Source organism: Rhinolophus sinicus, linkage group LG18 (genome assembly GCF_036562045.2).
Source record: "Rhinolophus sinicus isolate RSC01 linkage group LG18, ASM3656204v1, whole genome shotgun sequence".
In the NCBI taxonomy this organism is placed as follows: domain Eukaryota; kingdom Metazoa; phylum Chordata; class Mammalia; order Chiroptera; family Rhinolophidae; genus Rhinolophus; species Rhinolophus sinicus.
In genome coordinates this window covers 703,777-715,605 of record NC_133767.1, presented here as the reverse complement: position 1 = coordinate 715,605, position 11,829 = coordinate 703,777, and the positions used below count along the sequence as shown (strand labels likewise).

Genomic DNA, 11,829 nt, shown 5'->3' with positions numbered 1-11,829 from the left:
CCTGTGTTCCGGTCCTTTGCTGGGTGGCTGTGCTTCTCCTGAGCCTGAGTGAAGCCAGAGGTCCTGACCTGTGAGTCAGACGCAGCTCGTGCCCTTGGTCCTTTATGGGACTCTGTGGTGTACTCTTGTCTGCGGCACGTGACGTTACACCTTGTACCTTGACCCGAGGCCACCGCTGCTGAGCTCTGCTCCTGTTTCTGCCATCACCAGACCAGCCTGTGAAGTGCTTCCCTCAGTCATTGTGGCAGGCTGCGTGATGGCCCCGAGAATGTGAATATGTCACCTTATGTGGCGAAAGGGGCTTTGCAGGTGTGATGAAAGGTCTTGAGATGGGAGATTATCCAGGAGAATGTGGTGGGCCCAGTAGAACCATGGGGTCCTTAGAAGGGGAGGCGGGGAGCTCAGTGGGAGGAAGAGGTGTGCGGTAAGGCAGGGCTGTGGTCTTCCTAGGGACACGGAAGCCTGCGGCAGAGCCCTCCATGGTAGTTGCCTCAGATCCAAACGACTGCCCCACGCCCCTCCTTAAAAGCCGTTCCTGCCTCTGGTCCTTGTCTAAATTTGTCAGCATCTGTATTCATCCCACAGGTATTTATCAGGCACCTTCTATGGATCATGACAGATTATCTCAGTGGTACTGGCTGGAGAATTCCAGACTGACTTAACAGGATACGTTACTGCAGAAGGTTGAAACCGTCGTTAGGTTGGGTATTCAGTCTAGGTTTGCTGTCATGGGCTTCGGCACACGTGGCTCCGTTTGGGGCCTGTGCTTTGTTCGTGCTTCATAGCTGTCAGCTCGAAGGTGAACAGAAGAGGTCTGAAGCCTGAGGGTGGATGGCGGCTTCCAGAGGGCAGAGGGGACAGAGTTTAGAGACAAGGCCACGGGCCCATTCAGGGGGTGAGAGGCGGCTGGTCCTGGGGAGGACATCCAGGCGCCATCAGTCACTCTAAGACGACCATTCCAGGACACCATGTGCAGGAAGGAGTCACAGCAGGCAGCTGCTGCGTGGTGCCGGTGGTGCCATGGGGTGGATGGCGGAGAAGGGCCGTAACGTCTTCTGAAGTCTCCCCACTCGCCGGGAGCCATGTGATCTTCTTGGCCAATGGGAGGTAAGAGACACACTGTGAGCGGCAGCGTGGCAGCTGCTTGTGCCCTGGGCCCCCTTCTCTGGCTGCTCTTGGGAACCATGTGACCACGATGTGGCCGAGCCCGGGCTCCCCTGCTGGGCCAGAAGACCACGTGGGGTAGGCATTCCACTTTGTACCTTTAAGAGGATGACAGGATGGATTTAACTTACAACCATAATATTTATAATATGCCAGAAATTACATTCTTGCAACTAACACACACACACCCAAATATGTTTAAAAAATTTACGCAAAAGTGCTCATGCCCTAGATGCTATTGCTTGCTTTTTTCACATTATGAAACATTTATAGTTCAATTTAATAAAAAATTTAGTGGTCTTCCCATATGAGTATGTACAGGTTTACTCCTTTTATCGCCTGTGTGGCATTCCTTGGTTTAGATGTAGCAAACTGTAACTATTGATGGGTATTCCCATAATTTCTGTTTTTTTTCTTTTCTGTACAGTGCTGCCACAGGTACTTTGAACACCCATTATGGGAAGTGTTTGTGCATTTATTTGGAGGATAGATTTAGCAGTGGGGTTGCTGGATCAGAGGGACTGTGAATCTTGTATTTTGAAAAATGCTCCCCAAGTTTTTTCCTAACAAGTCTGTACTTTCCACCAGTGGGGTTTGAAAGCATCAGTTTTTCATGTCTGTCATCCCAGAAAAACATAAAATGCTGAATGGGTACAAAACAGAATACTTAGTTTGCTTTGCAGTCCTCTGAGCCAGGTTAAGCCATAATGAGTGACACTGAGCTATTCTCAGATATCCGTTAGCCATTTCTTCCCCAACATGCTGCCTGATTAAAAACGGGGGTGTCTTTTTGTTGCTATGTGTGAGCACTTTGTCAGTCAAGAGATTAATGCGCCGTGTGTGTCTGATGTACGGCAACTATTCTCCTAGTTCTCTCTGTCTTTTGGCTTTGTGTGTATGTGAGTTCTTCTCTGTAGATGTTTTGTATTTTTAATGCAATCGTATTTACCTTTCTAAAATCAAGACTTTTATTTTGAGATAATGGCAGATACACCTGCGGTTGTGAGGAAAGGTCCAGAGGGTCCCTTGTGTCCTCTGCCCAGTTCCCGCAGTGGACACATCTCACAAATGATAGTGTGCCCTGCAGTCAAGATCAGAACCATTCCAACCCTTCAAGAATTCCTTGAGAAACGAGGTATGCCTTCTCTTTAACTGGAAGCTTTTTTTTGTTTTAACCTCATAACAGTTTGTATATGAAAGATAAAATTCGTCTTCTTCAGGGTGACAGGACTGTGTGTATTTCCCAGCAGCAGAAGGATGGAATTATTCCGTGTTGAGAAAGGTAGCTGTGCATGAGTACTTCCTCCGCATGTGGCTGTCACCATGATTATGGAAATAAACTAGTTTGCAGAGTGGCTGCCAAGCCTAAAGAGTTAGAAAATATTGTAAGATGGCATTCCACCAAATTTGAACTAAAAAAGGCGCCGGCTTTAGACGCAGTCATGGTGGAATTCCAGCCCCTGTTCACAGGTGTGTGGTCCCCGGCCTCAGCTTCCCCTCTGGACATTGGGCGTAATAATGAAACCCTGTGCCTCACCGTTGTGGGAGGACTAAGTGACATAAATGAAGCCAGAAGCCACGGTGCTGGGGCCTAGCCACTGGCATCCGGGCACCCTCGGACTGTGGCCTTGGTTTAACCCCTCCCCATCTCACCTGACTCCAGCTGGGCTCCAGCTTCTGACTGCCCTGCATGCTGATCCAAACGGGGGCCTTTGGCTTTGCTGCTGTCCACCCCCCCATTACTCCTGGGGTCCTGCCCCCACTTACGTCACTTGACTTCCATTCTCACCGCAGCCCCAAGAGTTCTGCCACCCGTGGTGACCAGAGGTCACCTTGTCCAGCCAGAGGTCACCTTGTCCTCTGAGCCCTCTGCTTGGCCCTGCCAGCTTGCCCTTCCCTCCGAGAGCTACGACCTGAATAGATAACGACTGCGAATGCAAACGACCACTGTAATGCTGGAACCTCTGGCCCTGTGACAAAGGGACAGAAGCTGTCTCTTGGCCCAGGTGAGGGCATCCTGGTGTCAGCCATAACCTGCAGGGCAGTTTATCTGACGGTGGCTTTTGCCCTCACATCTTTCCCTCTGTAAGAGTTATTTACGTGCCTGACACAACTCCCTGATCTGACTGTAAAGTTCTGAGAGATTCTCTCTCAATCATCTCTCTCGGATACACAGGTGTGTCCCCAGGTGACTCAGGGCGCCCTGACCCCACCCACCCTGAAACACCAAGGACCCATTTGCCCTGGTTTCAGAATTCCATAATCTGAAAAACAAATGGTAGCTGGAGTGTCGTAAATGGGGTGCTCCCTGCCCCTCAAGAGATAACCCAGCTCCAAACGGCATAAGAAAGAAAACGACCTGGAAAGACCAGGGTGGTCCAGCCTGGCCGGGGTCAGGTGTCAGCACCCTATTCTCCTCTGTGGCTCTGTTCCCTGTAGGCTCGTCCCTCGTGGTGGCAGAGGTGACTGCTGGCAGCTGCGGGACTATATCCCCCCCGACCCCCCCAGCAACCCCAGAGAAAGGGCACTTCTCTTTCCCCAAAATCTCCAGAAAAATTCCCAAAATTGCATGTGAGTGGCCTGACTTGGATCCTGTGCCCATCCCTGAATGGGTCACGGTGGCCTGGGATGTGGGGTGTCTGGTCGGCTGGACATAGGTCGATGCCCAGCCCTTATGGGGTGGGGGCTGAGTGCTGAGGGCAGGGGTGTCAGCAGGACCCAAATTGTGTGCACAGAGTGGAGGAGCTGTGGTCTCCACAAGGAAAGTCAAGGTGCTGTAACCCAGGGAAGGAGAGATTAGACCTGAGCAGACGCTAGTGCTGGACGTTTGTTACAGGTACAGAGCAGGGGGGCGGGGATAAGGGGGGTGGGGTGGGGGGAGCCAACCACTGACAGAAAAGGGACTTTGGTAATTTTAAGGAAAGAAGTGACTGTAGCAATCAAGAAAGATTTACTACACTCATGTTCATAGCAGCATTTTTCACAGTGGCCAAAAGGTGGGAGCAACCCAGGTGTCCCTCGATGGATGAAGGATAAATAAAGTGTGGTCTACACACACGATGGAATATTATTCAGCCTTTAAAAGGAAGGAAACGTGCCACGCGCTACAGCGTGGGTGGGCCTTAAGGATGTTATGCTGAGTGAAATAAGCCGGGCACACGAGAACACGTCCTAGAGACTGCCATCACTTGTGCGTGTCATCGAAAGGAATGTGGGGCTTTTTTAGACTCAAACTGTGAAGTACCTTGAGGTTTTGAGTATTACTGTTTTCCTTGGGAATTTAAAATACCCCACGGCCCCACTGAGTTCTCTGTGGTGCCCTGGTAACAGTCTGGGACACGCAGGTTTATTTAACAAGAAGTCTGGAGCAGTTGGTCTTGGGGCTCATCTGGCGGCCTGGTGATGCCATCAGCCATGCACCCCTCTGGCGAGTTGTACCTCATGGCCTCAAGATAGCTGCCATGGCGCCAGCATCCCATTCTTGCATGGCAGTGCCGCCATCATTTGGAGAAAAGAGGGAAGGGCGGTGTGCTCTTACACTCTGACCGGACCTAGTGGTGGATGGCAAACAGGTGCCTGCAGAGGCAGAGACGTCTTGAACTGTTGCCATTCAAATGGGCATAAAAATTAGAGGCTTTGGTCATGTCAGCGAGACCTGGGATTGGAAGACTGGGAAGTGTCAATCAAACAGTGTCTTAGGAAGAGTCTTGGTTGGTCTGGCGCTGCTGGCAGACCTGTCATTTCATTGCATAGGGACATGTCAGCTGTGCGAAAATTGCCGTGCTGTGAAATACGTTGTTTTGCCTGAATGACATCCAGCTTTTCCCTGGAGAGTACTGGTCCTAGAGCCAGTGAGTCCAGCCCTGGCTCTGGCCAGGGAGGGCACCTGATCTGAGGCTTGAATGACGAGAAGGTGCCCAAGAGGACAGGAGAGTCCAAGGGGAGGGAGGGGGCGGCATGGGCAGGGAGGGCGAGGGCCATGGCTCCTCTGACAGTGGCTGAGGGTCACATGGCTGCAGACGAGTCGGGAGACTCCTGGCTAAGGGAGCCCGGCTTTGCCCTGAAAGACGTAGAACGCACTGGAAGGTGGCATGTCTGGGAAGGACGTGATTCGAGCGACAGCCCGGGGACACCTGGGAGCAGAAATGGCTCCGTGCTCCCCAAGTGCCTTTCCTTCCTGTGTCTGGCACTCAGTTCGGCTCCATCCCCTTAGCGCTGTTGTGGTCAGGCAGCCGTGTGACTGAATTCTAGCCAATCAGACGGGATGAGAGGGACACTGGCCAAGTCGGGGCCCAGCCCACAGAACCCCCTGCACAGCGAGCCCCACACCCTCCCTGCCCTGTGTGCTGGCTGCTGGGGAAGGTCTGACGACCTGACGGGGGTCTCCCAGATGGAAACAGCCTGGGTCCCCCGTCACCCCGTGGCCAAGAGCCTCCTGGGGACCCGATGGGGATCCACATGTGAACACACTGCCTTTTCTTAGCCATGGCGATGTCGCGGTTACTGTGACACGCGGGGCCGGCTGACTAGTGCCCACCCGAGAATAGCTGCTGCTTGCTTGGCGTCGTGCTAAGTGCATCGTCTCATTTAATCCACACAACAGGCCTGTGGGGAGGGGCGGGGAGGGTACCACCATCAGCCCATAGAGAAGTGGAAACAGGCAGGGGACAGACAGCGGGCAAACATGAGATCTGATCCCCACATGCCCAGCTGTGCCCTGCTGGCTCCCAGGAGGCTTTGCACGGAGCCTGCTGGCGTCTGCTGCCTGTGTCTGTCAGTGGACGACCATCCGTCCGCCCGCCCAGCCCTGGCCCAGCGATGGGGCGAGTGAAGGGGGGGGGGGGTTGGGCCTCACGTCCAGGGAGACATCTGTGGATTCAGTGGGGAAACCTTTGAAGAGAAGTTCGCTGTCACTTCCCACGAGTGTCCCTAAGCCAGTGGGACCCCCCCACTTATACATACGGCCCCTTTGGACCCTGATGGTGACTGTGGGACGCTGGGGGCTGGGCCCTCCCTCGCCTGCTGGGGCGGCCTGGGGTGCAGCCTGGGTGACCCGCGAAGCCAGCGCCTTTGCCCCTGGTTGGCAGGAGGCTCAGTGGTCCTTGACCACCCCTGGCCTGGCCTGCCCTGCCCAGCTAGGACTGGAAACAATGACTGTTTCCTCTTCTGGGCCCCAGAGCCACCTCCCACCCAGGCTTTATTGCTTTGCCGGCGCCTTTAAAAGGGCAGAGCCTGTAGCGGGACCAGCAGCTGGCCCAAGATAAGAGGGCAGCAGGTGTGGGTTCCCAGCCGCTCAGGCAGGCGCTGGTCCCGTGTGGCCTCAGCGCTGATGTCCAGAGACGTGAGCCACTGCTGACCTCTCCCTCGCGGCCGGGCCTGCCCAGGGCGTCCTGGGAATTCCCTCCTGGGTGGGGGGTGGAGGGCTTCCTCTCACGCTCCCCTGCTCCCCATCCACTCTCCCTGTCCTGTTCTGCAGGCGGCTGTGTCTATGTGTGACCTTGAACTTGGCGGTGGCAAGGACAAGGGACTGAGCATGGGAACCAGGTGCCGTGGGTTCTGGTACGAGCGGCTGGTGCAGCCCTGCCTGGTGGAAATGCTGGGCTCTGCCCTCTTCATCTTCATCGGCTGCCTGTCGGTCATCGAGAACGGGCCGGAAACTGGGCTGCTGCAGCCGGCACTGGCCCACGGGCTGGCCCTGGGCCTTGTGATCGCCACGCTGGGGAATATCAGGTGAGACCTGTCCGTGCACTGACCTGTCGCACTGAGTGGGGAGCAGGCCGCACATGCAGGTCCTGGGAGCGCTGTGGGTCGGGGTGCGGGCTGGGGGCGGGCTGCCTGGGCTCACATCCTGGCTCTGCAGCCCACATGCTCCGTGTCTCCAAACCCCGGGGCCCCCCCTGGGACATGGGAGCACAGAGTGCACGTCAGTTACCTTTCCGCACACCCACGCGTGCACCAGAATGCTGATGCGAGCTGGGCACGATCGAGGCATGTCCCAGACGGTGATCACGCGGCCCCACAGCCGCCCCTGGCCGGGTGCTCGTCAGCCCCGCTCCCCAGCTGTGACACACACTGATGGATGTGAACTAACTGCGAGGGTCGCGTCGCAGTACAAGTCCCGAATCACTGTGTTGTGCGTCTGAACTAATGCATATTTCAGTCAGGTCCTCCTGATGGTGACACAGGAAAACACGGGGGATTTTCCTGGTTGGGCAGTCAGACCCGTCAGGGCCTGCTTACCAGGCCTTACCAGGCCACCAGTGTGGAGCCTGGGGTCTCGCTCGGACCAGCGCGTGTGTCTGACGGGCTGGGAGGGGCTCCGAGGGGTCTGCATGTAGGTGGGGATGGTCCCGGCCGCATTCTTCCTTTGGGGCACCGGGGGTCTGAGCGTGGGGCGGGGCTGGGCTGCGCCCCCCGTGCCCCTCGCCTGGTGGGGGTGGGTACGACTTGGTGCCTGTTTCCTGCTTGGACCGGCCCTGGACTGACTCTGGCGCTGCCCAGCCCGCCTGGAGGGCTGCTGGGACGCCTGCCCCGGGGCATGGCCTGAACCGGGGCCTCCTGCTTCCGTCTGCTTTGCGGTGACAGCGGTGGACACTTTAACCCTGCCGTGTCCCTGGCGGCCGTGCTGGTCGGAGGCCTCCACCTGATGCTGCTGCTTCCGTACTGCATTTCCCAGCTCTGCGGGGGGCTCATCGGGGCTGCCCTGGCCAAGGTGGGTGACTGGCACCCGAGGAGCCGGGCTGGTGGCTTTGGCTCTCATGGGGCTTCTGGGGGGGTGGGGCGGGAGAGGGTCTGTCCAGTCTTCCCCGGTTTCTCCAGTGGGGTCAGGTGGGCCCTTCTCTGCTGGGGAGGGGAACATGCAAAGGGCCTGTGGTTGGTCCCAAACCCGCCTCCTTCTGTCCATGTCTGGACAAGGCCCTTCCCTGGACAGACCAGGAGGCAGAATTCAGGACTAGTGGTTTTTCTTCCTGAGCCCATTTCCGGCTTTGGACTGGATGTGCTAGTTGGAGTGTTGTTTCACTGGTTCATTCATTAATTAATTAATTCATTCATTCATGCTATAAACATTTCCCTAAAGACTGAGTGGGTGCAGAATGACTAAGGTTATCCTTCCTGAGAAACTCTTGACCTGGCTCTTCTGTGTTCTGCGGTGACCCCTGCCTGAAGCTGACTTCCTGTGATGCCGGTGGAGCTTCAGGGCTCCCTGCCCCTTTCACGGGACCTCAGAGGGGCTGGTGATGCAGTCGCTGGGTCACATATGTTTGCAGAGCCAGTAAAAATAAGGCAGTCTTGTATTCTCAAAGAGGGCCACTGAGTTACATGTGCTCCAGGCCCGTAACACCTGCGCCCCCGCTGGGTTCCCCCATTTCACAGGTGAGCAAAATGAGGCCCCGGGCAGTCCAGTAGCTCACATGGAGCAAACAGGAAAAACTGGCAGCGCTGGGACGTGGCCTGAGGTGCCTGACGGACACCACATGGGGGGAACTGCCAGTTTAGGCCCCGCCCTTCAGCTCTGGCCACCCCCTTCTCTTTAGGTCGTGAGTCCCGAGGAGAGGTTCTGGAATGCATCAGGGGCAGCTTTCGTGACGGTGCAGGAGCCAGGGCAGGTGGCCGGGGCAGTGGTGGCAGAGCTCGTCCTGACCACGCTGCTGGTGCTGGCTGTCTGCATGGGCGCCATCAACGAGAAGACGCAGGGCCCTCTGGCTCCATTCTCCATCGGCCTGTCCGTCACCGTGGACATCTTGGCAGGGTGAGTGTCACACACTCGGTGGTGGGCCTGCAGGGAGCCACCTCTGAGTTCCTCCCAGGGAGTCAGGACACTGGGTTTTTATGTGAAGTCACCCAGTTTTCGTGGTATCAAGAAAACCTTTCTCCAGGCTATGCTCAGCCGGTGGACGGCCAGCGTTTGGCCTTGGATTTATAGAGCTTGCCTCTGCGTAGACTTGGGATGGGATTTGGGAGGTGAGGCTGGGTCAGGGTTATCGCTCCCATTTCACGTATGAGGACACTGAGGCTCAAAGGACACGTGACGTCCTGAAGGTCACTGGGCAGCTGCAGATTAAGTGAAAGTCTGGGATAAGAGCCCACCCGTCCTGCTGAAGATGGTGAGGGAGGCCCTCCCAGGTGTCCGGCTCCTTCCGGGCTCTCCCTCCAGCCCAGTCATCCTCTGGCAGGTGCCGTGAAAGCAGGTGGAAAGCGTGGCAGTGCTTTGCCGCCCCCTCGTGGCTGTTGCTCACTTGTGAGCCTATGGGCTGGTCCGTGGCCACTGGTCCTGGGTGGGGCGTGGGGCTAGGTGTGCAGGACCCCAGCGTGCGTGAATCGGGCAGGGGTGCGGCCAGCGGCCTGGACAGGTGCACCTGGGCCCAGGCCGCTGTGGGAGGTGCCGGATCAGCTAAACACGGCACAAGTCACACCGATGACCTGGGCTGCCTGTGCGTTTCCTCTTGAACCCAGACCACAACCGAGACAGAGGTCACACACCAGAAGGAGCTGGGCTGGGTTTTAACTCTAGGTGCGCTTGATTCCAGAGGTCACATGACTGACAGCTGCTTCCCTCGCCTTCTGACCTTTGGGGGGAACCTGGGTCCTTGTCCTCTTCCTGCCGTCCCCGAACAGGCAGCCCTTTCTGCACATTCTTCCAGAAGGGGCTGTGGGAGTGTGACTCTGCCCCGGATGTGTGTGTGTGTGTGCCTTTCACTTCCACCGCTTTCCCTGCGCCTTCTCTGGAGCCCCCAGCCCCATGACACGGTAGCTTGGGGGGCTCTGGGTGGTGACGGGAAATGCACTTGAGGGGAGCTGGGGCCTGGCTGGGGCCTGGTGACGTGTGTGGCTGGCGTCTGCAGGGGAGCTGTGTCTGGAGCCTGCATGAACCCTGCCCGGGCCTTCGGACCCGCTGTGATGGCCGGCCACTGGACCTTCCACTGGATCTACTGGCTCGGCCCGCTCCTGGCCAGCCTGCTCGTGGGCGCGCTTGTCAGGTACGGGTGACAGGCTACTGGCCCGCCTGGTGACACCTGGTGACAGTTCCCAGAGAGTCCGGCTAGAGGACTTGGTCTCACCTGGGTTTGTGGAAGAGAAGAGGGAGCTTCTGCAGAGGCAAGGATGAGGGCTCTGGGAACACAGTCACGTCCTAGAGGGGACGCCCTGGCGCACGTCACTGAGACGTGTACAGGCAGCAGTGGCGTCCGGCAGCTGCTTGCGCGGTGTCTTAGGACCCGGCCTCTCACAGCCTCTGTCCTCGGTAGCTCCCAGCATGGGGAGTAGTTCCCCGTGGAGTGTATACAACTTCAGGGGCCCCACCCACGCAGGAAACCGTGCAAACACTGCCCCCAAGAGCGTGTGTCAGGGACATAGACTGTCATGGGAACAGCGCTCCCGGAGCTGTGCAGTGGGTGACAGGTTGGCGTTAGCAGGAGGGTGACATCTGCCTGACGGCCTGTCATGTGAGCCCCCAGCGTCCTGTTCTCTCTGCTCCGGGCCGTGCAGGGGTCGGGTGTGGACCCAGCACACGGGCCGACACCTGCCTCACTGTCCCTGGGGGGCCAGGACGCGGTGTCCTCACTGCGCTGCGGGTCGGCCGTGGCCTGTGGCTCAGTGTCACTGGTCGTCCTGTCTGCTGCCTTCAGAACAGCACCCATGGGCATCTTCAGGAAAAGTGTCTCTCCTTCTCCCGGGGGGGGGGGTCTGGAGATTCAGGCTGGAAACTTTGGGAGATGTGGGTGGAGGGCTGGGTCTCTGCCCCAGGGGTTCTGAGACCTCACTGGGCTGCCGTTCTGCAGGTTCTTCATTGGCGATGGGAAGACCCGCCTAATCCTAACGGGACGGTGAAGCCGAGGGCGGACTTGTGTTGCCCAGCGCCCTCAGCGGGCAGGGCAGCGCGTTTCCCGCGGGGCACAGGCCCAGAGCAGCGGCCCACCTGCTGCCCTGACTTCCCTGGGCCTGGCTGAGCAGACGGACAGACAGGCTGAGTCCCGAGGGTGCTGTGGGCCCTGGGAATGCTCCTTGCTTCTCAGAGCCCCAGCCGGGGGACGTGTGGCCAGCACTGCCCAGAGGGAGGGGTCGGCAGCACGTGAGACACGTGTTGGCTGAGAGCGAAGGTCCCCGGCGGGAGGGCCGTCGGGAGAGGTGGCTGTGCAGCCACCAGCCTTCTCCTCTCCCTCTGATCGCTGTCACCGGGGCGCTGTCTGTGGTCAGCCATCGCCTTGCTTCTGCAGCTGCCAATCTAGCTTTGCAATAAATAGCCTAGTCCTTCCTCCCGCGTGCCCACTGGCTTGCCTTCCGTCTCAGAAATGGGTACTGCTGGGGGGGAAGCCAAAGGCCAGCAGGGCCTCGGCGTCCAGGGTCTGGTTAGGGCTTGAGTCCGGCTCTGAGCCCAGTGCCAGCACGGTGCCAGGGCACAGGTCACACCCATTGCCTGCCTCCCCTCAGCCAGACCCGCTGCAGCTCTGCCTGGACCTCATTCTAGAATCCTGTTTGGACACTGGTCAGAATCAGTTCCCGATCTCAGCCCTCAGGGCCCAGGGTCTAGTTTAGTGGCCAGGACTTTCCAGGACACGGATCAGCCACTCACTGCACTGAGATGGGGACGAGGAGGGGGTGGGAGGGCCAGAGCTGCCAGGGTTTCCCGAGGAAATAGTGGGGTGAAATACAGGTCTGGGGGGCAGT

The 11,829-nt window shown here is 57.8% G+C and overlaps 1 protein-coding gene across 1 annotated transcript; it reads left to right on the top strand.

Annotated features, from left to right (window-relative positions):
• Positions 1–6,372: 6,372 nt before the first annotated feature.
• AQP8 (aquaporin 8) lies at positions 6,373–11,416 on the top strand. The gene is made up of 6 exons (XM_074322850.1): positions 6,373–6,505; positions 6,641–6,894; positions 7,750–7,876; positions 8,700–8,914; positions 10,008–10,142; positions 10,944–11,416. The coding sequence occupies exons 1-6, from the start codon at positions 6,494–6,496 to the stop codon at positions 10,990–10,992; spliced, it is 792 nt and encodes a 263-aa protein (XP_074178951.1). The 5' UTR covers positions 6,373–6,493; the 3' UTR covers positions 10,993–11,416.
• Positions 11,417–11,829: the final 413 nt, after the last annotated feature.